This window comes from Ascidiella aspersa, chromosome 1 (assembly GCF_963924565.1).
Source record: "Ascidiella aspersa chromosome 1, kaAscAspe10.2, whole genome shotgun sequence".
Taxonomy (NCBI): domain Eukaryota; kingdom Metazoa; phylum Chordata; class Ascidiacea; order Phlebobranchia; family Ascidiidae; genus Ascidiella; species Ascidiella aspersa.
In genome coordinates this window covers 19,623,414-19,649,793 of record NC_139447.1, presented here as the reverse complement: position 1 = coordinate 19,649,793, position 26,380 = coordinate 19,623,414, and the positions used below count along the sequence as shown (strand labels likewise).

The 26,380-nt window shown below is 35.3% G+C and overlaps 2 protein-coding genes across 3 annotated transcripts in view; both read left to right on the top strand.

Annotated features, from left to right (window-relative positions):
* The window catches only part of LOC146168186 (hepatocyte growth factor-regulated tyrosine kinase substrate-like), a 72,887-nt gene extending 65,104 nt beyond the window's left edge, over positions 1 to 7,783 (top strand). Inside the window, exons 14-20 of one of the 2 annotated variants that reach the window (XM_083390951.1) lie at positions 1,400 to 1,546; positions 4,160 to 4,205; positions 4,295 to 4,383; positions 4,446 to 4,557; positions 4,932 to 4,996; positions 6,443 to 6,574; positions 6,672 to 7,783. In XM_083390951.1, coding sequence (XP_083247077.1) covers positions 1,400 to 1,546; positions 4,160 to 4,205; positions 4,295 to 4,383; positions 4,446 to 4,557; positions 4,932 to 4,996; positions 6,443 to 6,574; positions 6,672 to 6,743 — 663 coding nt within the window. In that variant the 3' untranslated portion in view covers positions 6,744 to 7,783. Of the gene's footprint in view, positions 1 to 1,399; positions 1,547 to 4,159; positions 4,206 to 4,291; positions 4,384 to 4,445; positions 4,558 to 4,931; positions 4,997 to 6,442; positions 6,575 to 6,671 lie in introns of both variants that reach the window. The other variant, XM_083390950.1, reaches the window with a different exon arrangement.
* An 8,550-nt stretch (positions 7,784 to 16,333) lies between these two features.
* The window catches only part of LOC146168183 (receptor-type tyrosine-protein phosphatase epsilon-like), a 110,167-nt gene continuing 100,120 nt past the window's right edge, over positions 16,334 to 26,380 (top strand). The window contains exons 1-2 of the mRNA XM_083386186.1: positions 16,334 to 16,479; positions 20,563 to 20,587. Coding sequence (XP_083242312.1) covers positions 16,389 to 16,479; positions 20,563 to 20,587 — 116 coding nt within the window. The 5' untranslated portion in view covers positions 16,334 to 16,388. The remainder of the gene's footprint in view (positions 16,480 to 20,562; positions 20,588 to 26,380) is intronic.

Sequence of the window (26,380 nt, the reverse complement as noted above, 5' to 3'; positions counted from 1 at the left end):
TAATATCACTTACAAAAAGTTATAAGTTGTGCCATAGCTAGGGTTAGCATATGTTTTTATTATCTATAACAGCGGTTCCCAAACTGGGGTCCGTACAGCATTTTCAGAGGGTATGCAATGAGAATTAGTCTTCAAGTTTTTGAACATTAGGCTTTGGCGAATGTTTTTAAACATTAGACTATGTTTTAAACATTATCTGTTTTAATTTAATTTTTGGCCTCTTATTATTTGGCCGTTTCATTAACTTTTTTCAACAATTAGCACCAGCTCTTACAATTTAATGAAACTGGCTGCATAATTGAAATGGAATTTCACTGTTAATATTCTTTTAACTGGCTCAAAATTGGTATTGTGAGCCATAATATTGATGCAACACCTGTGGCGTATATATATATCTTATCAGTGTGTATTGACTTTGGTAATGGATGGCGAAACACTGACTCGCGGGTCATGTCATGTTTATGACCGAGTAATAAAAAGGTTCCCCATTCCTGACTTAGGTAATCAATGTCAGATCAGTCACATTTTTTTCGCAAAAGAGGAAGCGTGAAATTCCAAGATTATAGTTGCATCTTTGACCAGTGTGAATCCCAATTTACTCTCGCACACATTCCCATCGTTCATCCAGTGGACCAAACAATCCAAATGTTTTTTAAGATAAATTTGTCATTTCTCAACCTATGTTTGCTCAGGCTGTTGATGTTGCTTTAGTACTGCTTTTTTTAATTTTTATGTTTGAAATGTGTTGTTTATTTCTGAAGACAGTATATGCGGTCTGGCAAAATGTATTTCTCTTTACATTTTTTAAAATGACTGACTTTGATTATGATGGAAAAGTCTTTGAAGTCATTGTTTTCATTTATCTGTAAGGGCGGAGATGTATCTTGGTTATAATATTGTTTGTCATTTGGCTTTTTAATTTAGTAAAATACCTGCCTAGCAAATTAAATAATGTTTATAGTTGTTTAGTTTTTTTGCATTATTAATTATAAAAGTTAACAGTGATATTAAGGCCCATGTTTATTAAACCAAACTGATTACAACATGAGGGCATCCCTAAAATGGCAATTAGTCACAATGTTTTTAGAATTTAGTAGGAAATGTTTATGTTATTTAAAAAAAGGAATGCAATAAAAACAAGTATAAAATAACTTTCTTTGCATGAAAAAAATTGTTATACAGTATTTTTTGATTTATATTTAACAGAAATTTTTTTTTGAAATAGCTATTTTTATTTTGTGTATCAACTAACTTTCTATCCAACTTATATTGGTGATGCTAATGTCAGATCCAAAAATATTTTCCTTTATGTGTTTTAATGTATTTAAGGGATTTCTTTCTTCGAATAGGGTTATTACATTTATATTAAAAATGCTTTCTGTATATATTTTTCATTTAGGAATACTTAGCTTACCAGAGACAAATTGCATTGCAAAGAATGCAAGAACAGGAAGTAGCAAGACAAGCAAGGCTGGAAAAACACAAACAATTTATTCAACAACGTGCTATGCAGCCATCAATGTTGATTGCCGGCTATAATACACAGGTACACTAAACATGTTTTACTAGTTGGCTGTTATCACATGAAATGCCTAATCGTATCACAGTCCAATTGTCTATGTACTTTATATATAAGTTTAGTGCAAGTAAATAGAACAGTGCCCAATCGCCTTCATAAGATCAACAGTTGGGTAACATATGCGCCCATTGTGTGTCTGTTTTTGTCCGAAGGCTATTTATTTGCAACTTTTTTCGTTAAGTCTTTGCAATATGCCTTTTTTTCAGAATTGGAAAACAAATGAAGTCTTTTTTTGCTACGTTTTAATATTGTATATCATGTTTTGGATATGATTCTAAATGACCACCTTGTTTTAAATGTGATGATTCTAACAAAAGTAGAGATTACTAGTAAATATAGGTTTAAACCAGGGGTGTCCAACTTATGCTGAATGGCTAACTTTTACCTTATAACTAGGGCGATTATTTTGTGATTTGGCAACAATGGTCAAAATTTTTCAAAATACTTTAATTTAAATTTGTTTATAAAATTAACAAAGATGTACTGGGCTTTTTTAAATTAATTATCGTTCAAATTAAAATTTTCTCAAAATTTAGGTTTGAATTACATTCAACAATATTTTAACAGTATTGTTATGTCTTTACTCTTTATTGTAGCAATACAAGGTATACGCGATTGACCACTTAAGCCTGCTTTATCACATCAGGTTCTAAACAAACTTCAATTTTGGTTTAGATAGTTTACTAACTCTGATTTGAACAAATGTATTGAGCAGTATTTGCTGTGTCTTTTTTTGGTTGTGATTTGCAATTATGCCATTTCCTAGTTTGATAATAAATATGCTCAGTCTTCGTTAATTTTAGCAATTTTTTTTGTCTTTAACTAGGCTAAACTGTACACACAACATTTTTTTTTAACGGCCATATGTCTTCTCTTGTTAGTTTTTTGATATTTCCCAAAGTACCCAGGCTTTCTTAAGAGTTGTGTCCGAAAATAGGTGTTTTCTTGTTCCACAAGTTGTAAAACACCAAAAACAAGTGGTTGATGAGGCTAAGACAATAATGCAGTATTCAGCAATTAAAACTGCACAAATCATCTCACGGTAGGCAAATAACAGCGCATTTATGTAATGATGCCACTGATTAGGTTGGTTGCAGCTCAGCCGTCTAAGCATTCTCTTCAGAGTTTCATTAAATTTTTCCACCTAACCATTACACATAGGGTGGTACGAAATTGTTGTCTAAGGATTGATTCTCAACAGTCTCACTCTCCGTTGGCATATGTCACAGAACCTACAAAACTGCCTGACGTCATCCCAGAAAGGACCTTATCAGCCGTCTTTTAAATGCCTATGTTTTTTTAATGCCTTTCCATACCATTGGTTCTTAACATTGGGTGAGACCCCCTAAATTCTTAATGATGCTTAAGCCGTAATAAATTATATTATTTGTTTGTTGTTAATTCTGCTTTAATCCTGTCCTATGTTTTACATCACAATTACACATGCATAGATAAGTTTCACTTTAGAAAAATGGTTCCGGATTTTTGCGATTTGCAACTTTTGGGCTACTAAGTCTTAATAGTTTCTTGCTACTTATTACGGCCGATTTGGGCTGTGTTTATGTTTGTCAAAATTAGCTCGATGAATATTATATCGTGGTGAGCAATTTTTTATATGCTTAGTGCGTCTGGCCTCCTATTTTAAAGTTTACGCAATTCGAACCAAATAAACACAATTTTTTTGGCGATTCGCTTGACTAAGAGTCAACTTTTGTGTTTTTATGTTGTCTCACTGATATGGATCCAAAAATAGTGAATTGCTTTTGGTATGATAATTATTTAAAATCTGATAGGGGCGCAAGGCACAGGGCGATTCCCAAGGGGGGCGCGGTAGCAAAAAGATTAAGAACTAATTTTCTATACAGTATAACTCTCCATCCATTCAAAACACAATAACCTGTTCACCTTTGACCTTTTCTTCGTCCACATCTCTTAGGTGTTTTCAGTTTTCAAACTTCCCTAAATGTCGATGTTCGGGCTACTCCGCTGGTATTTTCCACTAAAACGTCTAGGAAACTGATCGTATTATTGTGTTCTAGCTCCTTAGTGAAGTATGGACTGGGGTGAATTGAGTTAATACAGTCAAAAAACACATCTAGAGATTTAACATTAGAAAACACCAAGCACATGTCGTCAACGTAATGACACAGTAGCCCAGGCCTGTGATCCGGCTTAATACAAATACAAAATCCTTATTCCAGCAAAATTGCTAATATCACGCTGTGAGGAATTTTGTTGTCGCAACAGTCAAAGCAAAATCACCACTCCAAAGCGTAAATTTTTGTAGCTGCACGGGGCTTGAATTTGGTAAAACGTGCAACGCTTGAAACAATAGAATTTAAATGGAAATTACGCTTGCTCAGATCAGCGCAGCTGTAGTGTAAACGGACCTTTACATGTTGCAGTGTAAATTCCCTTTAAAGTATAGTGCTTATTTTAAAATTCCAAAGTTGGGAAGTGACATTTCTGATAGTCATAATTTTGGTCCTTTTACTTTAATATTTGTGTGTTTTTGATATAATACAATAGAAAAATATTTAAAACATAAGTGTAATTCTAACTAAATTTTAATTTTTGCAGTACTCTGCTGTAAATCCAGAAGAGCAGTCATTTGATATTCAGCAAGGTATTTTTTCCTTTTTTGTGCAAGTTAGAAATAAAATACACCTACAGTTCATAAAATAATTTGTCCATCAATACTTTAATTAACAGCAGGTATGGTGAGCAACTATGTGTATGGCGGTTACATACAAAATACTAATGATCAACAGTTGCAGCAGCCATCTTATCAAGCACAATCTACAGTGGGTTACCTGAGTTATATGTTAGTGTCATAAAGCTACTGATCATTTTTTTTCTTAATTAGAACACTTCTAATCAGTACCAAGGAGTGCCCGCGACCGTAGGTTTCGCACAACCCCAAGTTTCATATGGTGTAGGACAAGCGATGCAGCACATTGGAGCCCAACCACCAAATGGTATTTACAATGCAACCGTGTTGAATATGGTATTTATTAACTACGCAACTAAAAAATATGCAAAGAAAGTTTCTCGCTGTTCGTTGTTAAAACTGTATCTGCCTAAAAGTTAACGATTGCACAGTGCACTCTAAGTGGTTTCTAAACTCTAAAGGTTTGTTTTGCTAGGCTATAATTGCATGTTTTTAGTATTTTTTCTTATTTAAGACGTTATGACGTTGCTGTTTTATGATGCCATTATCCATTAACGTGAGGCGGAAAATAGGGAATTCCCTAATTTGAAAATGGTGATTATTGGATACGCTCATGCATTTTGTGGACCACTGATCTAGTCATTAATACGAGATGTACTGCAACCTTAAATGTTTTATCAGAATCATACAGCATGGCACCGTTGAACTCAGCATTACCACTATCAACTGCTACTCAACATCAGCAGGTATAACTTATTTTCTACGTAGAAAAGTACTTTTGTTGTGCAACCTTAATTTGAATTTTAACAACTTGCTCTACCCGTTACGGCACTTACAGTTAAGTGTATTAAACCAACTGAATTATAACAAAGGTATCCTAACTTGTTAACAGATCATGTCACAGATTAGTTTTTATACATTCTTAGTTGAAAAATACAATTTGTGTAAAGGTGTTCTTTTGTTCAGGGGAACGTGTATAATAATGGGTTGCATTGCAACACAACTTTTGATGGCAATGTCATTTAATTAGGGCTGCAAAAATTTGGAAGAGATGTGTGGCTTGCGTAAGTACACAAAACTTAATAACATTAAAAGACATGTCACTCTTTTTTTCTATGAGTGCAATGTTAGTTTTGAACATCACCTGATCCAGACCTTGTAAAATATTTGTGTAGTGTTTGTTTGTATCGCAGTTTGTTCTATTTATTTTAAAACTGTGCTTTTTTATCTAAGAAATTCTTTTTAGACTATTGTTTGGGCCACAATGCTAAGGACATGACATGGTATTTCAACCAAGATATATATATTATACATATATTGTTTGAAAGCGATTTAATGCCATTCTAAAACGAACTTTGCGAAAAACATTTTTTGTGAGGCTAAAGTTTCATTAATCTATCCTCAGTTTGGTAAATAGAATTTCCCTCCCATGGCTTATGTTTCACTGTTGCACCGAATACCCCTCGAAAGTTTTTGGTTTCAGATGAAGAGAAAACAAAAAAGCCTTCGACCCTCTGAAGTATCCCAAGAAAAAAGCATAAAAACTAGTTTTACCACTTACACAAAACTGGGTGAACTAAACCACTGATAGCTTGAACAATTACCAAACACGTTAGACATTTTTATCATACAACTCAAAAGACTATTTTATTTGTTTTTTTTGCCTTTATTTGTATGGGTGTCCGGACTCCCCTCCCTTTTCGTTAGTGATATTATCGTTTTTTTCCTTCCCGTGGGCCTTATGTTGCCCAGGTCTGCGTTAACACCAGAATTATTACGCAAAAATATTTTGCCTATGTTTTTTTATCAAACATAAGGGCGTCCGCCAGTGTTAAAAAAATGTGTTACAATGTTTAGTCGTTATTGAGCAAGTTTTTTTTATTCTTACTGTATATATCCCTTATCAAGTTGAAGTCTAATAATTAGGGACTCAATATATTATTCAGAGGAATTTTCAGAAATCTAATTTTAATTTAACAACGTTCACACATATAGACATAGACAACGAACTTCATAGAATTAGGGACTCAATCTATTATTCAGAAGGATTTTCAGAAATCTAATTTTAATTTAACAACGTTCACACATAGACATAGAAAAATACCAGGCCCTACCTGTGAGATTGAAATAAAATCGATTCTATTAGGACCGCCTACTGCAATATGTGCCATGGTGTTTCTTGTCTTCTGTAGGTTGTGGCAACTGCGCCACCGCCAACTCCACAGCCCACTACACATTTGTCTGCTAACCCACCTACTGATCCAAATGCTGCAATGTACCAAATACAGCAGTCACAAAAGACATTTTATGCAACCAACAGTCAGGCAAGTTTATGGATTTCAGCTCCGAAATTCCACAAGATTTTTAATCATAATTGTGTTTGTTTTTTAGTATAGTACCTAATTATTGTATTACGTTTAGGAGATGCAAGTCAACTCCAATGTGCAGCCTTCTCCGGAACGTGACCAGGATCTTCTAATTTCGTTTGATTAGTTATCAATTTTGTTGTTTTAGCCTGGTGAACTATTTACTTTTGCATTCTTTAACTGCTTATACGAAAGAAATTATAAATATTACGACCGCAATCTCATCTCTGAATAAAACTGAAGGTAAAAAATATGATTATATGCTGGTTAAAATACTCGACGTGGCACAGGCTTAATAGAATTTATCAAGTTTTATATAGGATGTCTCCAGGACTCCAGCTATAAGACCGAAATGAGAACAAAATCAACATAGGAATAAAACACAGTTCGTAATAAGACATAACAACATCTAATAGTCGTAATAACGTATAAATCGGAATTATGTCCTAAATTCGCCGGAATAAAACATGAATGGTCAGAATCAAGGCTATAGAACTTCTATCTGACCTCAAACCCCACCCTTAAGTACATCACTAACTCCCCTAATAATTTTAACCCTAACCCTATTTCTAACCCCTACCGTAACTATCCACTTACCCCAAACAGGGGCAAACAATCCAGTGCCAAAACAGCGTGTCACATGATCAGCAGCCTAAATCACCTAGTCCTAGGGGGTCTCGGGGTGTGATATGAACACCCCTGTAGGGTACGAGCAATACCCAAAATATTTTACGTTTGGTGTATTCTAGACGTTGAAAACGGCGATTAGGGGAGACCGGGGCGTGTTGATACAATTTTGACATATTATCTGATGGCTGGTTTATCTTTAGAATGAATGAAAAAAAACCTTCGTCATATGAAAATACAATCGTTTAGTAATAAGTTGCCGCGGGTTCTATAAAAAATATCTTGTCCACAGCAAAAGTTATGGCCTTTTAAAAAAGATAAAAAGTGTTACAACTTGCCCCGTGAACGGGTCGGTTGTAACACTGCATGGGGCGAATTGTAACAAACAAAAACAACCGCATAAATACATTGAGAATCCATTTTTATTGTTATACTTCAACGAAATGTCAAATTCAAAGCTAAATGTAACAGAAAGTATTCGCCTACGATAGACCAATAGGGCTACTATGAGGCTGTAGGTTAGGTCTCAAGGCCGGGTGTTACCAGGGGGTGCAAAAGGACGGGATTACTACTATTAAACAAAATTCGATTACTGTTAAGTTCAATAATTGCTTACAGCTGAAACTGCAGGCTTGGATGTTTACGAATTATTAAACTAGCTTAAACGAAATTGTTGGTTCTTGGTGCTGACAACAACTTAAGCAACGCGAAGGCAAACGAAAAAACAGAAAAAATGACACGTTCTGAACGTAACGTTAGCCTACTATAGGTTACATAGTGCGCGCATACAGATGGGACAGCATCGCAAGGTACTGTTACTATAGTAATCCAGCAAATTAATTTTCAGCATCCGAGTCTTGTAGCCCACAATTAAGTGACATAAGACATATTGAATCCAGACCTCGTTTGTTTTAGAATTTTTGGAAATGTTCCATATAGGCCTATACCAAAGTACAGGGCAGAACTATTTTTCTTTTTGCTTTAGCAAGCTATTGTCGCTCCGCTTCTTCCATTGCTTTCTTAACTGGCGTATCCGTTAACATTTCTGCTTGCATCTTTTTTCGTTTAGATCCAACTATTTGTCTTTGTGGTGCTTTTAGCAATGGACGAAGTTCTTCAGGACTAAACTTAGAATGAGGCTAGCATGAAGCAGAAGTTGATGGAGTTTGACGTGAGAATTCCGATCCTGTGGAATGCGAAGACAGAAGAGCTGGTGGCAGACCTTGACGCATTCCACCACACGACGAAGATCTGAATGTGGAGATAACAAAGATGTCTTTTTGAGAGCTAGGGGCAAATTGCCAGGTATTACGGCATCTAGTTTGGAGATAAGAGGCGTGGTGTTTGTGAAAACTTGTAGCCCTTGACAGACTCGGTGGGCACTTTGCAATTGATAGCGTTGAATTTCTTTTGATTACCCATGCAGTAAACCAATCCGCTTCGGCGTTACCATTCTCTTCCCAAATCTTGCGGCATGACTGCACTTTTATTTCTTCTAGCTTCTGTTTTGCTTTGCAAAATCTATACAGTGTCACATGACAAATAGAATATTCTTTTGCTATACTGATCGAATAGATTTTCCTGGTTTTTCACATCGTCGGCAGCTCTTGCAGTTCTTGCACAGGTGTAGTACCTCTGTCATTGTTTCGTTTGAAGTTTCTCACCATAGCTGAAAATATTTATAACTTTGGTACAATATGCAGTTTCGCTCGGGGTCAGTTGTAACACCCTTTAAATGTTATAACCGACCCAGTCAATTTTATTACAACCGACCTAGGCCAAATAATTACCTTCGTTCACCACTTACCCAGTCAACTGACTAGTTCATAAAGTATGCACCAATAAACTTTAATTATTGCTAAATAAGATTGTATGCTTTTCAAATTTCTAAGTTAAATGGTTGAACAATACTTACAAAAACTAAAAAAGTTACTTTCTTACCTGAAATATATGTTTTTGTCCACAACTTGGCTTGTACTTCAGGTAGCCTGCTCAAATTTTAAATGGCGAAAATGAACCGAAAAGCGCATGCGCTATATTAATCACGTGTTTCCAGTTTGTACGTGGGTGGCGCAATTTAGGGTGTTACAATTGATCCGTGTTACTTTAAGCCCCGGTCTCCCCTATTGCCAACAAAAAAATTTTGGCATCGATGGTAAGATCGACTTTAGAGTATATCAGGGGCGCTGAGCTCGAAAATGCCATTAGCAAATTGGCTCTAGTTTTCAAGATATAAGCGAATTTAGATAATGAAGCTAGGTTACATTATATCTTAACGACAACCTATATTAAATGTTTTGATAAAACCACAAGAATGAGCAAAAGGTAAAGACACATTGCGATCAGCTAAATGAAGAAGTGCTGCATAAATCTATTCTTTTCCATATATTCAACACAAAAATGCCCCTTTCATTGTAATTTTCATCAGATTGTCCTAACATATTGCAATTTGTAAGACTAAGCTTCCTATACCACATTAAAACGTGAAATGAACAATAAATAACAGTAATTTGGTAAAAACAAACCAAGTATGCTTAAGCCTATATAAGAAAAACGACAATTTGTGAAAACAACCGAAGTTTTTTTCATTTACCACTGAGTATTCAGAGCAAAACAAATTTATCCATCTCAGGATGTACATCAGTGAAGTTCTTAGATGCGAGTTATTTACTCAAATTAGCTTGAAGTCATCTGCAGGAAAGCCCTTTTGTACGACTTTCGCCTGTAGTATTGTTGTGGACAGCTTCGCACCTGAATATCTCTCTTTCTTTAATTTGATATCTTGGTGAAACCTTTTTCAGGGAAGCGACTTTTATGCTTATCCTTGATCCCGAAACTTGAAAGTCCGTAAGCATCACTTCTACGAGATCCACATAGTTGCTTGCTTTTGTGTTTCCAAGAATTCCTTTTACAACAGTAACAAATAAAGCTGGGATACTTGATGTAGCTGCCTTGTTGTCCTACGAGATAGTCGACCATTTTCAAATCTATGCATATCTTCCAGTTATACTCAGTATAAGGAAGTTTCTTTAGGACCATCCGTACACTTTAGTAGTGTTACTTTAAAACGACTGAGTGGCCAATTGGAACAGAGGCAAACTTATTTCCGTTGTGAAGTAACACACATTTCAAACTTTTTTGGACCTGTCAATGAATAAACTCCCATTCTTCTGTTTTTATATTTAGGTAGACCATGAGAACTCCTTCAATTTTTTTAAAATACCGGTACACAAAATTATCTGCTTGAGAGAAAAAGATAATTTTGCGAAAAACGTTATGTTTGTTGCTGAATCAAGAATGTTAGGATCACTGAGGCGAGAAGCCAGCACTTTAGACCTATTTTACTCACTTTAAACCTGTTACTCACAGCATCAATTTTTGTGGTTTATATAGCTATAGGAAGAAGCCATATCTCAAAAACTAGAGCCAACTCAGCAATGGCATTTTCGGCGTCAGCGCTCCTGAGATATCCCTAAATAAAATATAATGCTTTTTGAAAAACATTTTTTTGTTGGCCTGTGCTATGAGCTTACAGTCAACTTACTCTGATTTAGATATTGTTGCTTCGTAGATGTTATTGTGTGTTTCACTTGAAAGCAATGTGAAATCAATCAGGTAAGCTTAATAGGAAAGGAAAAATATATATATTCTTTACATGTTAATTTTTTTTTTCCTTTTGCTCTCGGTACACTGGTTAACACATTTTCATGCGAAGTTTGGCTCGATTTTAACTACATATTTGCGCACGAGTTTGCAAGATTAAAAAGATTTGCGTATCATCAGTGCTTTTTGAGACGATCACACTTACATTTAAACTAGTAGGCTAGTGATCTGCTGTCAGTTTTTTTTACCATCCGTTTTTACAAAAAACCTAAACTCTTATAAAAAGGTGTCAATAAAACATTTTCCCGGTTTAAAAGTTCCCTAAACTCTTACAAAAAGATGTCAATAAAACATTTTCCCGGTTTAAAATATGTACCGTACTGGCTTTAGCTCTTGTTTTGGCGGCCGTAGATGTTTTCGCAGTGCTGTTCGTCAGGGCTGCTGTTTCACAAGACAACAATAGCTCTAAAATCTTTAAAACAACGCAGACATGCCAATTCAATGTAACGCACTGTAGTTTATTAATTAAAGCGATAGTAGCTTGATATGTTTACAGTTATAAAATAAAACCAGTGGCGTAGCCAGCCGAAAATTTTGAACTTGAACTAGTACGAATAATGGATTGGGGACACCGCCTATCGATGCAGAAAAAGACAAGACACGCTGAGTAGGCAACTATACAATATTAAAACTTGACACTGAAGTTGCTACCTCACAGAGATAAATCGATTTTATAAAAAGCATAAACAAATAACTAATTGCAACGAATCTGAGAGCCGATCGTAAGTCATCGCTGAGCGTAACGATGTTTTGACCAGTTTCATACACGAAAAATACCGCTCTGCCTCAACGGTTGTTGCAGATAATGCCATGATATTTTCAATTGCCGTGCTAACGCCAGGGTAATCTCTTCGGTGAGTTGAGGGCCCAAAGAAGATCTCCACAAGCTTGCGTTCCTATGAAGGTTAATAAAGGGTACAGGGGCGTAATTTCATCTATTGGATTGGTTTAGTTGGAGGGAGCATTTGATAGCAAAACTCAGGGTTGTCTCTTGTCATTGAATTGTTACCCGTGATAGGAAATCAGGCCTTCGACGAATGGGAGATATACTGAATGATGAAAATACATGACAACCGATTCAACGCAAACGTTATTGCGATAAACTTGTACCTTGGCTTCGTCGGACCTTGGCAGCTACTTCAAGAGCTTCATTATAAATCAGGGGTGCCCAACCTTTTAGCTGTTGACGGCCGCATTGACCGTCTTTGTTGATATCACGGGCTCCAGTAGAATTTTTTAGAGATGACTTTAGAAAGTTAAGTCATAACGTGACGTCATAGAACAATTATTCTTCAACATATTCTTGTTGTTGTCTAATAATCTCTTGCAAAAATATATAACTGAAATATAGTCCAATCGCGCGACGCGCGAAAAAATGCGTTTATTGGGTTTTCCAATGTGACACGTGATGCAGCTTGAGCGGCTGCAGTTCCAGGGTGGTACCAAGTTCGTTGACCATGAACTCCGGGCCTACTGTCTGGTTTATGATTTAATCTTTTTTGGTTTTTGGCCTCTTAACGAAATAGGTCTACAGATTTTTATTGTGTCTGGACATTCAATCCTCAATGTATTTTCTTTCCATTTGATCAATACCAGTTTGAGAAACACTCACACAATCTTATTCGTTTAAACAAGGTTTTCTATAACTACCGCTCGACCTTTCCCACAGTTTTGCAATAATACCAATCACAACTCACATAACACATGCCTCAGCCGTTAATTATCATGGGTCATCAATTCTTATTTTATCTTATGTGACATCACTATTCAGATTGTTACATATCTTCTACACCAGGGTGGTCCAAACCATGTGGCCCGCGACATCATTTTTCGTGGCCCGCGAAGCACTGTTGAATTATTGCAATGCGTACCTTTAAGGGTTTAACCAAAAGATATCTAAGTGACCAACGAACAGCAAGCATATTCGAATTGTTTGGTTATGATTAAATTTCCGGTTACAACATTAAATAAACCAGTTTACTATCGCTCATCAAGTTGGGATCCAGGGGGTGGCAAGAACCCCTATAATTTTTGTTATGTGTTAGACCGGTTTTAAAGTCGCAGTACGTCCTAGTCTATATCTTTATAAAACTTTTTAAATGGCTGTTTTGCGAACTTTTAAGTTATACTTGCGTTTTGTTTTTCTTATTTTTGATATGAACGTACATAAAAAGTACGACCCTATATAAATTACTATTTTTGCTACTTTAAAGTAAATAAACGATGAACTAAATCGCGGTTCTGGAAAGTATTGTTTTTACAGGTTTTCACTGTGACTAAAGGCCCTGACTCTTTCCTGATGCAATTTCAGCAAAATTTATCTTGTTCAAAACATTCTACCACTATAAAATGCAGTCTTCTAAATTAAAAGTTTTGTCAAGTACGGAATTTTTTCGCGCTTCGCGCGCACTATTTTGCCAGTTTCATTGTCACTCAATTTCATTTGCGCACAAGTTCGACGAGAGCAGCAAGTTTCTGGAGCTTATATTTATTTTGATGTTACTTATTGACGATGCTTTGTGGCGTCATCTTTAAACAATTCATGCCCCGACCAAACAAAATTCATTGATCCGCCCGGCTGGCACGTATGTAACACTTTATGTGGCCCGCAAAGAATATGCAAGTAATATTTTGGCCCACGATGCTGTCAACCTTGGGTCACCCTGTTCTACACTAATTTATTTTTGCACCAGTCGTAAAATTTCTAATTTTCATTTAGCACAAGGGTGGCCGACATGCCACTCAAACAGGCCGACATGCCAAAATTTATCTTATAACTTCTTTCCGTGCTTTAGTGACTAAATCTTTATAATTTTAAAAGCGTTTTTTTACAAATAATAAAAACATTTATTTCGTTGAAAAACATTTGTTCATTTATTTAAGCAAAGCATTCATAATTGAAATTGCTTCTGGCAAACGTTTGTTTAAGTCTGAACATAGATTGCCCTTAAGCTGTGTTGTAGCAATGCGCATTACTGCATAAGTGTCCGTCGGTGAGCTGAACTTTTCTTCTTGCTGTATCTTACACCCAGCTATACAATTATGTAAATGCTAGCCTCCACTGCAGTATAATGTTATAATTGTAGCGATTGTTTTATATTGTGAATTAACGACGGCAATTGGCTGAATAACAAATTTACTATTTTTGAAAGACTTGGGCGCCATTTTTTATTAGGTCGCGTGCCACATTTGGCATGCATGCCGCCTCTTGGACACCTCTGTCTGATTACACATATCAACCATAAACACATGCCAGCATGGGCAGTGGGCACGGGCGCCAACACATGCTTATAAAAATATGTGTTAACGGTCGCACAATTATCCATCGACGGCCGCAGGTTGAACACCGTTGTTACAAATGTTCGACGAAATCCTAAAGTCCATGCGTTCTTTTTCGAGAACGCTCTGAAGAGATATTTTTAACAGGTGACACATTGACTCCAAAAGTCTTCCGCACTGATGGTTTTATGAGTGCCGAAAATCGCCCAATGAAACACAAAGCATAAGTAACACCGGACTTCTCTAGAGCAGATTTAAAAAAAACACCTTTGCCCTCGTTTCACTGCTTGCGTTTCTCATTAAAAAAAAACAAAAAAAAAAACAAGAGCATCAAGTATACGCTTAAAGTTGCATTTAAAGATCGGATGCTCTTGCACTTCTCGGATCACCTGGTGGGGGAGAACAAAGGAATATTAGTTCCCAAACTTACGCGGCTTTCAGGCCTCTCTTTAAAAAACGACTAATAATATCACGGTTGCTTTCGATGATTCGAACTTTACTTTTTTTTTGATGACCAAGTCAAACCAATGAGAAGCACTCGATTTCCTATTGTGAATGCGCTTTTGTACACCACTTACGTGATCTGCCATTGTTGATGCGCCATCATAGACTTGTCCAACAAGTATTTGGACATCCACTCCTATCCTAGAGAGATGGGTTAATTAAGATATTTTACGAAATTTATATTACCGAAACGGATTTAATTTCAACCAATCATGTGAAGCTCTCGGGCACTATGCGACCTTTTATGTATCTTAAACAATGCTCAGTTGTTCTTTATAAGAAATATCGTACGACTCGTCAGCTATTACAGACACAAACCAATTGTTTGCCTCGGTGACTATTTCTTGCACTATCAAATTTTCTTGAAAAAAAATTTTTGCCTCCAAGCTCGCACGCACATTTTGGCCAGTTTCCATGCTTATGACCAAAGTTTTAGGCGTAGAACTATCCCGGTAGTAGGCAGCCTTCTCAATGATTTTTTAAGTTAATTTATGTTTTTGCCCCCCTCTGGAGTTTCAAAATGCGATTATTATTAATATTTATAATTATATTACTTCATATTTATTAACTTAGTTTTACTAAGTTACTAATGGAAAAAATATTGATTTGTATATACATTTCTACTTACATAAAATCGTATGTACAGATATATCAATATCATAAGTACCGGTACTGAAGTTAAATTATGTGTATAGTATATATTCATATCCCCCTCCAACTTTTTTCAAACTCATTTAATGTTTATCGCCAAAAGTCTTTCGAAATGTTTTTTAGTTAACCAAACTACCAGGAAATTCGCGCGTACAACCTCACCAAACTACGGCCCGCGCCAGATCCGACCGCCAGGTCAATTAATCCGGACAATAGAATATTTCCTTAAAAGAAAATGTTTCCTTTAAAAAAAAGTACAGTTAAAACGTTGTGGGATGCAATTCCAAACTAAATTTTAAATTTTTTCTAACTGTACGAAAATGTAGGGTTTTGAGGCTCTCTACAGTTTTTATTGCATAAGCATTTATATTTCCCTTCGTATAACGTATTTTCCCTTCGTATATTCAAGTGACAAAAAAAATTGTATCCATTTTGTATTTTGTATATAAGTAACCGCAAAAATTAACGACAAAATTAACGACAAATGAATATATTTGTCAGTTGTTGCGCCTTCGCATTTCTTTATAAAACATTCTGTTTGCTGTGGTCCACCTTAAGGAAAAAACTTGATTTCGTAACTGTACCTTTATGTGAAAGCTAAGACCGGACATCGTAGCTCTTAAATGGCAAAAGATCTTTCCTATTTGCCTATGGCAAAATATCTTAAGAATATCTCACATTATGAAACGGTTATGGCCTAATTCACCAAACTCAAGGCGTTATATATCCGCGTTGGTATTTCAATGGGCTATAAACTTTTAACATTCTTTAACCAACTATCCGGAAACAATCATGACGCCGTTCGAATACGTAGGTCCTCGCTGTACTGATTTATTTCGCACTACACAGGCATAGTGCTGTGGGCTACTCTATGTTAAGAATTAGTTGGTTAAGAAGAACTGTGCTGAAATCTCAGTAACCAAGGGTCTTACAAAACAACAACTGATTCTTCGCTAGTAAAAATAATTTATTTGCATGTACTTCTAGACAGGTTTGAGGAATAACAAGGAACGAAGTGTGTAGGACTGTAGGTGCAATAAAAACAAAAATGATTTTAAAATACAGCACGCATCAAGCAGACTTTTCGAAAGTAAAATGGCGGCTCATCCAATACTTGATTGTGATTTCTGTCATTCAAGGTAAGTCGCTTTGTATTCCATGTTATGATGTGCAGTAAAATTAAGTAGTTGTTTATTATGACTCATTATTAGGGCAATTAACATAAAAAACATAGTTTTGAGTTATATTTAACGACATTTTCACTGTATTATATCTTCATTACAGTAATACGGTATACGCAAGCTTGCAGAATTAATCATCCAGGCCTAGTTTATCCTACAAATGTTGAACAGTATTTGGTGCCAATCAGTGTCTTGTTTTTCTTTTGACAAAAGCATCAATTAAGCATTTCCATGGATTTTGCATAAAGCCGAAAAAATAACTGATTTGTGTTCGACCGGTTGTCGGTAAAATATCAAAAACGTTTGGTTGAAGACGCCAAGACACAAATACAGGACTCCAAAAAACAACAAGTGTTGTTTAAATCAATATTATTCTAATAGGTTCAAATTTTGTCAAACAAATATAGTTCTAGGATAAAATTTATCAAATTTCAATTTTTTAGGTCAAAATTTCTGTTTTTAAGTCATAAATGATCGCCCTATACTCATTACAACTGTTTAATCAAAGTTTGTTAACCGGGTGTAAAATAATCGTTTTATATTTAAAAAAAATATTGTTTTGTTACGTTACAAATATCGCTAACATATATTTTAAAACAGGATACTGATCCACAACATAAAGTAATTAAAAGACAATTTATTTAAGATGAAGAAAAGTGATCCACTTTTGTGGTACCGATATTTGACACAAAATAAGAGTCGATCATGTATAGTAAAGGTCGATCATGCAACTATGGTAAGGGTCAATCTTGCAACTTATTTTTAAGGGGCGTTTTTTATGCCCTTTTTCAATGCGCCATACATAATAACAGTAACAAGGAAGAACAGGGTGCCCTATATATAGCAGGGCTGGTTAGGCCGCGATTTTTCATCCAGTGTAAGGGCTCTAAAGTTCATGATTTATTTAAGATTTTCTGGAAGTCCATTGGGAATTTCGATGAAGTTTGGTTAAGTTACGGATTACTGCATAACCACAAGTGTGAATAACAGTTCACGACAAGATTGTCCACTCTTCTCATTATAGTTATTGTGCAAATTTTAAATAAATATAACTGTGCATCTGAGCATAGGTACAGTATGTGAGTGAATGCGGAAGAAGCGGCGCGATAAGGTCTAGTCATATATGCGTACGACGTACGTGTAAGGTGTGACTATTTGCAGTTAACATACCAATGATTGCGGCCGACTGGTTAGCTTCAGGTTAAATCGCGTTCCTAAAAGTTATAAAACACAGTTTATATATTACTGTATGCTAGTAAAATTTATTTGTTTAATGCATTTTGGGCGATTCGCGAGAATCTAACGTGGCTGTTGTACCTCCATCTTGAAAGTTAAACAATATAAATTTGGAATATGATTAACTTGCCAAAATAATCTCGATAATGATCGCAACGTTATGTATTCTCTTAAAAAACGTTTCAATTTAATCCTAATAATTGTAAGGTTTTAACCAACTCTTTTTTTTTCTTGACCCCCCAAATAAAAATCCTGCCCTGAGCTAGGCCTACTTGGAGAGAATTGTGCTCTTTTATGCCAGGGTTGTGTGACAGTTTCCCATGGCGGGCCGGATTTGACATAGAATGCTAACGCTGGCCATGAAAGTTACAAAAAGAGACTCTTTGTCAAATCGCTCATTATAACTATACAACTTGTGAGTAGCACAAAGGCTATTGCAAAAACATCAAACATGCGCCACCCAACTTCTTGGTGTTCATCAAGCAGATAAAGTAAGTAATTTGCGAACGATATCAGTAATATAAGACTAGGATGGAAAGACATTTGCGCGTACAAAACAATAATATAACTTCGGTCAAGACTGCCCAACAGGTCACATGTATTCCGCGAAGCCCTTCGAAGTAGCCGACGCCCAGATTTTAAATTTAGTTTAATTTGTTTTCTTATATAAACAGGTGAGACCTGGTTAAAAAAACTGAAACTTTTAGCGTTATTAAAGCCGAAGTTATTAACAAACAAAGCCAAATTCTTAGCTATTGTTGCGGCGGACCGTTGTTATTACTGATTGCAATTCTGGCCCGCGAATACATTAGCGAAATAAATTGGCCCGCATTAATTATAAGTAGGGCGATTATTTTTTGACCTAAAAATATATTTTTTGGACAAAATTTTGACCATTAAGAAATATATTGATTTAAACAAAATATTGTTGTTTGAAGTAATGCATTAGTGTCTTGGCGTGGTCAACCACACGTTTTAGATGTTTTACTGACGATTGGTGGTTCACAAATCAAATATTTTGGGATTATGCAGAACTATTAAAAGCTTAGTTGATATTTTCGGCATGAAAGACAAACAACTATAGAAATTCCAAAAAAACAAACCACAACGTTGGATATTTTACAAAAATGCTGTGTAAACAGTTGATATACACAGTAAAACTAATTGCACAACATTAACAAAAACCTAATTATCGAAATAGGAAAAGGTATAATTGCAAATCACAAGCGACAAAAGAAAGCAAAACTGTTTTATACATTTGTCCAAATCAGAAATACGAAACTATATAAAGCAAAAACGAAGTTCGAGCTGAACCTAATGCGATTAACTAGGCATGTGTGGTTATTTCTGCCAGCTCGCTAAACACTTATGTTTCTCTAATGAAGATATAATACAAAAATGTTGTTGAATATAACTCAAAACTAATTTATTTTGATAAAATTTTAACTAAACAACAATTTCAAAAAGATGTATATATTTTTTTAACGATTTATGTGCATTTTTATCAGATTTCGACTTGAAAAAATTTTGACAAATTTTAACCTTACGTGTAAATTTTTTTTTTTTTTTTTTTTTTTTTTAAATTCGCGATATTACGCATATTAAATGTTAAATATAAAATATTTTCAAAATTGATATAAATATTTTTTCTTTCTAATGCATACTAAGGTTTGTAGAGGTGTCTTGGTTAAATTTGGCTCGATTGCAATTGGCATTGGACAAATGATAGGCGTTTAAAAATTACCGTGGAGGTATCGGGGCGTTACAAAAATGTGTCATGTCAAAGAGGGCGCTAGTACAAAATAGTTCGAAAACATTCCTCGTGTAGGCCTATACTGTATAGTTAGACTCACATTTAACGACATAAATTCCCTAGGTCCGGCCTTGTTCAAGAGTTAATATTTACACGTTTTAATACAAAATTGTTAGTGGATATTGATTACGGCCACCAAAGAAAAACTGGAATATTGCATTCTACTAGTAAAAGTTGCCGCCCCTGTTATTGATGGTTACAAATTTGGTTAAAATAATATGAATGCAGTTGCAGTTAACTTTAAGGCGGTGGTTCTTAAGCTTTTCTGTCCGCGTACTACCTAGTGACTTGTTTTCTTTTGGTGCGTACCACCAAATAATAATCTATTTTTTAGTTTATTTATTTTTATTAAAGCCAAATATTTAATGAAAAAAGCTTCCAGCGATTGACGCAGGTTTTAAATTATTAATCAATTAAATGTGGCAAAGAGAGAATATAACTTAGATAAGCAGCAATAAGTTTTTACCTCGTCAAGAACTCGGCATAAGATTTAAGTTGTTTGTGTACCGCCTAAAATCTTTCGCTTATCACTAGTTGTAGGCCAACCACATGTTGAGAACCACTACTTCAAATCAATACAATGGCGTTGTTTAGTACCGGGGGCGTCAAACTTTTTTGCAGTTGGTTTAAAACTAAAATTTTATTACCGACCGGCCTTAAAAACAACTAAAGGTCAGAAATGTGTAAATTTAAAAGAACTTTGATTCAATCAGAAATTTGTTTTGCCACTACAAGTTATAAAAATATGAAAATATAAGACAACATATAATCTCGTCGTGGAAAAAAGACGGACCGACACCCGAAATAGTATAGATCAGGACTGTGCCGTAAAGCTTTTAAATTACTGCATTAGAGGGGTGAATCAAAGTAATACCACACGTTAATTAAATATTATTTCAAGGTATTTATGGACACACAAGTATGGAAAACGTTTACTTATAGCCTAGTAGCCTATATTACTATGTTTTTAATATTTATTTTTTAAATTGCAGCTGGATCATCGACCAACACTACAAGGTAATTTGATGCTTTTTGCTAATTTCGAAAAATATGAGGTCGAGTTATTTTCCACTAAAGTTGTAATCACCAAGGCGATTATATTTTGACAATAAATTTTGATCTTAAAATATATATTTTGACTTAAATTTTGACCTATTAGAAATACATTGATTTATTTAAACGGACTCAAGCCATAGGATCGAAACAAGAACAACATCAACGTCCGAATAAAGTTCGGAATAAGACCAAAATAGGACTATAACCCCTAATAGCCGTAATAATGTATAAATCGGAATAAGTCCTGAATCTGTCGGAATGGCCAAAATCAGGTTTATACAACATTTTACCTTACCCCCACCCCTAAGTACATTATCAACTCTGACGGGGCCGTTTAAACTAGGGTGCCTAAACGTCGACACCAAAACGACCGATATCAGAGCGATTTATCCCATACTTCAGACGATACTTATACTTAGATCTTATTGTGTACACGTGTGTATATTTTTTTATTTCAACAGGGGCACATCACCACCGTGCTATCTGAACTCCCCTAAAACAAACTGCCATATAATTTTAAAGTACATACTGACAGGTCGCTTATAAATTGATTGTACATTTAAAGAATTCAGCATAGCTCGCTTTCAACAAAATAATTTACAGTGCAGTAAAAACACGTCTCATCAGTAAGGCGTGTAAATCGTTGACTGGTTTGCAGAGTTCGGATACGACTAACGTCCCAGGAAAAGCGAATGCGTTGGGTTAACTGGTCAGTTAACGAACGGGAAAGGAAATATGCCAAAACATTTTTAAACAGATTTTTGAATGCGCACGCAAAACGAACTCGTTAAATAACCAATACAGACGATTGCTCCTCTACATCAGCTACCCTTCCTGAGGAACACGAAAAAAGCTCCGAGCAGTTTGTTGTGCCGCGCTTCTTCTTTATAATTATCCCGCTATCCGATCACGAGTCGACCAGCAACCGCAGAACGTCGGACATTTGTGCAATATGGAAACAGTGCGGTTGGGGATCGTTGTGTTCAATAGAGCGAAAAGGAGTAGTGGATTTCTTGTCTTGGCGGCCAACGAACATTTCCAGGGGTAGCTGATTGTACGACAAGATGTAACGTCTGAAATTATTCTTAAAAGGCACAATACAACAAACAATTTAAAACAGTTTGAAAAAGCCTCTAATGCAGAAAATAATCGTCTTAAAACGCAGTTTGAATTTTAAATCGCAAAACTGTAGTTAGTTGCTGAGAGTCTTTTGCTCTAAAATACCAGATGAAAGGGTATAAGGTGACAATGCCACAAACGCGAAAACAAATTACATCGCCTAGTCCAAATTAGATTAGGGTAATCATACGTCAGAACAACAAACAACTAGTAAAAAAAAACGTATTGTCCAACGCACACACATTGGTGTTTTTTTATCTTATTTTACCCTTACTGGAAGTGATATGAGATAAAAAAATGACGTTACAACTAATTTAACATTTTAGTTACTCTTTAATGAGCAGAAAACTAGTGACCTCACGCCAAATGCCATATGTCCGGATATAGAGAACATCTAAGGAAAATAAATACATCATTTTTATCATAGTGCCTCAAGTTATACGCAATTAAATAAAAAAATTGGGAATTTGTAACCAAAGGTTACATGGCCGTTTGAATTGACTTATTTTGACCCTGACATTATTTTGAAAACCAAAGGAACAGAACGATGAGCGAGTTACACTGAACAGAAGGGGTATTGATTAACTTCGAGTTCGCAATTCTAAGCCTAAAACCAGGGTAGTTTTAAAACAGATTGACATTTCTTGCAGTTAATAAGATTTTTATATAAATTATTTAATTGTAGTTTTTCTCTAAATTGTTATGGTTGTAAAAGTGTTACAGAGAGTTTTATTAAATGTCACAAAACGAGTTACAAGAGTCGAAAAGTGGTCACCGTTCCTATTTCTATTAAAAAAGATTGAAAGTAGGCTTCGGGTTACGTTCAAACAAGTGTATTCGTGACGTCACAAATGCCATTGGTTTACTGAAGCAAATGCAATAAATACATGTGATAAGACTAGGCCTACCATATGTCCTCTTTTCTCAAGAAAAGTGAATGGTCCTCCGAGGACGCTCAAAAATGCCCAAATGTCCTCTTTTTCGCATTTCGAGTCAGTTGCTTATACTTTCAACAAGACTTTTAGGCGAGACGGTGTATTTATTTCCAAAAAATTACTGTAGCAATGAAACATGCTGAATTACTGGTTTAAAAAAGGTTTTCCAACAAATTGCCCACCAGCCCTGCCTTCTCGATTGTTATTGCAAACATTGCGCCAGAAAAATTGTAACCGAACTTCACATGTAAAAAGGTCAATTAATAAAGCAAATGTGTGTGATTATTCTCTTTAAAACGTAGGATTTTTAATCGTCACTTATTACTCTCTTCGTAGCCACCAACAGCAAAATCGTCGCGCTCGCAACAAATAGATTAATATTTGCGCTCGAGTCGGCCAGCAACACCAAATTTCCTATAGAAAATTAATCCGAGGATCCCTAAACAACGAAACATCCCGAACATCAGCATAAAACAATATTAAACTTAAACGTAACAATTTCTACTTTTTTTACTTGCCGGCAAAAAATGTCCTCTTTTTAGGTCCTGGAAATATGGGGTAGTGTGGGGCACGAGTTTAGTTTAGTTGAAGCTTCTGACTCTCGTTTTAAGGTTGCGTGCGTATAACTCGTTAGCCAACCACAATACCTCTGGTGATTATTAATTGTATTATCTGATAAGCGAAACACCCAGTTGAAACTATAGAAGGCGGACAATCAACACTGTTAACAACACAGCGCTGTGAGCGGCACAGCGCTGTCAATCGCACAACACGTTAACTGAGAAGAGCGTCTCATTTACAAGCGGACAGCGGTCTAAGTAGCCACAGACAATCGAACTGCTGACCGCCGAGATAATCGCGGAACAGCACATTTAGCATTTACACTTTGGTGCGAGTAGACAATAAATCTGGGGCATAAGCCGTTACAGCGTAAATTGCACAATAAACACAAAATCTCTTAGTCGGTCAATAGCCGTGCGGTACAGTAGCCCTAGATGGTGGGGTGGGTGTTTTAACGCCTTTTGGTAAAATACATGTTGTTTCTTGTCAATTTTTTCATTGACAAATAATGTATTGCGACCTTCAATCTTTGCAACCCCGCATTGCAAACCACTCATTTATGTAGATCAGTGGGATCCAACTCGTCGCGATATCTATTAGAAAATAAAATCAGTAAGTGCAATTAATATGTCAAATTAAGATTTATTACAAGTAAACTGTTGATGTATTCTGTGTAATATTAATATATACTGTTTAGAGTTGTACTACATTTGTATAAATTGAATACTATAAAAGAAAGACACGATTCGGTACGAATGTTTTAAATCTTAAAGATACATGGTAGTACGACTACCCTTTTCTTGAATTACAAGAGAATCCCTTGAGGCTAATCTGTAAAAATCAATGGTTTGCTCAGAACTTTATTTTCATGTTTTTTCTTGGTTTTGTTAAAAACTGGTATGCCTCTGAAACTGGACACAGATTTATCTGTCGTGTAACGAAATATAAGCTGTCCATTACGATCTTCATGGTCTCGACTTTTTCACTGCGTTGCGGGATTCTTAGTTTAGAATATTTCTATATAACAGGAGCAGTGCTAAAATTTTTCACAAATACAGTTTATCACAGTAAAAAGAATACTTTTTTCGAGGCCATGCCTCCAATAAAACTATAATAAACTACGGAAATAAAAAAGGAGCATTGAGCCAGAAAAAAATATCTTATTTTTTGAAATACATGAATGTACGGATATCACGCGGCCAACAACTATACATATAACAAACTGAAATAATAAAAAAACGCTCGCGGCCCACTAAAAGTTGCTAAAAGTTCCACATTTGGGCCACAGTTTGCCGAACACTCAAATAAGGTCTCGTTTGTGACCAGTGTAATGACAAAAAAGTTCGCCACGTCTGTAGTTACATTCCACGTAATGTGCCGCGTAATTTTTGTTATTAACAAAATCCTATTCGTATATTACTTTAGGCCTGTGGTCAAACATGCGAGATTTAATGAATACTATCTAGCAGATAACAGATAATATAATTTTATTTACATTCTGCCCAACATTGTAGTTAGGGTTATTGTTAGTTTTAATGTTATTATTTCGTAAAAAGTGTTGCGCGAAATTGTTTTTACTTTTTTAGTGTGCTTCAGGCCAAAAAAAGCTTAAAAAGATCCTTGAAAAAGCTAAAAAAGTTCGTCTCTCTAAACCTGGGGTTCCCAACCTTTTTTACACCGTGACCCTCTTTGAAAATTTTGGGAAATCAATGGCCCCCCAATTTTTTTCAACCTTTTAAAAATAAAAAGCAGGTTTATGCAGTAACCGGTAGTTAGAATGATATGATGATATAAATACAACACACAATAAACATGATAGTAGGCCTACATTAATTAGTTATTACATATTGTTAATGTCATGGTTAAGCTTGTTTCCCTCTGACAATGACTTAATTGCTGGTTTAGTGGTAGAAAGTGTCAGCCGCATGTCATGTTGAATATCGAAGACACTGCGCTGCTTTGTCTTCAGAAGTAATATTGTTGAAAACCCACATTTACAACGTTCCCATTGAACATAAAACGTTTTTAAGTTATCTTCAAATCGTTTAAAACTCGCACCCGTCTTGGTCTTCAGAATGTTTAAAATTGTAAACGGTAATAAACGTGCGCTAAAACACAACTAGTAGACGTATTAAAAAATCGCGTTTAAATCGATTACAAAAACGTCTTTATGACACCTTTTAATCGTCTAAAATTCGTTTCGTCTTGGTCTAGTTTACGTCTATGGGAGGAAATCGTAACGGTAAAACACGATCACAAAAAAATCGTTTAAAAAACGATTTCAGATATGATCTCTTTTAGGGGCTTTAAAACGTATTTAGATCATCTTTAATTCGTCTAAAACACATCGACTATTCGTCTCTCGTAAACGTTAAATAACACATTTTCAGGAGGTTGTAAAACGTCTTCAACTCATCTTAACTTCGTTTATACTCGCACGTGTTGGACGTCTTTTTAAATTTAACTAACGTGTGACATTATCAGCGTATTCCTTCATTTCACCGCAACATATTAAACTTGCAAACTACAAAACAAAACAAGAAGTATTAAGATCAAGCTACAGTTTTGTTTGCAAATCACTGTTCACAGTTGCTTGTATGTTAAGCATGTTTCAGCATGCAGTTGACGAAGAGTTTGTAGAAACTGTAAAGATATAAAAAAATAAACATCTTAAAAACCACATTCCTTTTAATAAATATAAAATAGGATACAAAAATTACTTTGGGAAAAAATATAGCCTAATTATTTTAACCACAGCAGGAATTAGTGGTTGTCATTAGCAGGTTGTGCGGGAATTACCTGTGTTCAGCTCATAATAATAGCAAAATTTCCTAATAGATAAACATTCCTCTAAAAAATGAAGATGTACTTCACAAAGATCATAAATATAAACAACATTTTGAACGAAATTAATAACTCCTTTGTATGACTTAACAAAACTAATTATTGCAACAAAATCCTTCATTCACACTTTTTTTTAATTTAATATCCAAAAGCACATGAGTTCATTCCGACTGCCCTGGATATATTCAGCCATGAAAGCATGATTACGCCGAGCAAAAATGTAAAAAATCTGTAAAAGAAGGTCTATTAATTATTGTTTTTAGAACATTTGGTTAGGTGTGATTCAAGGGTGGAA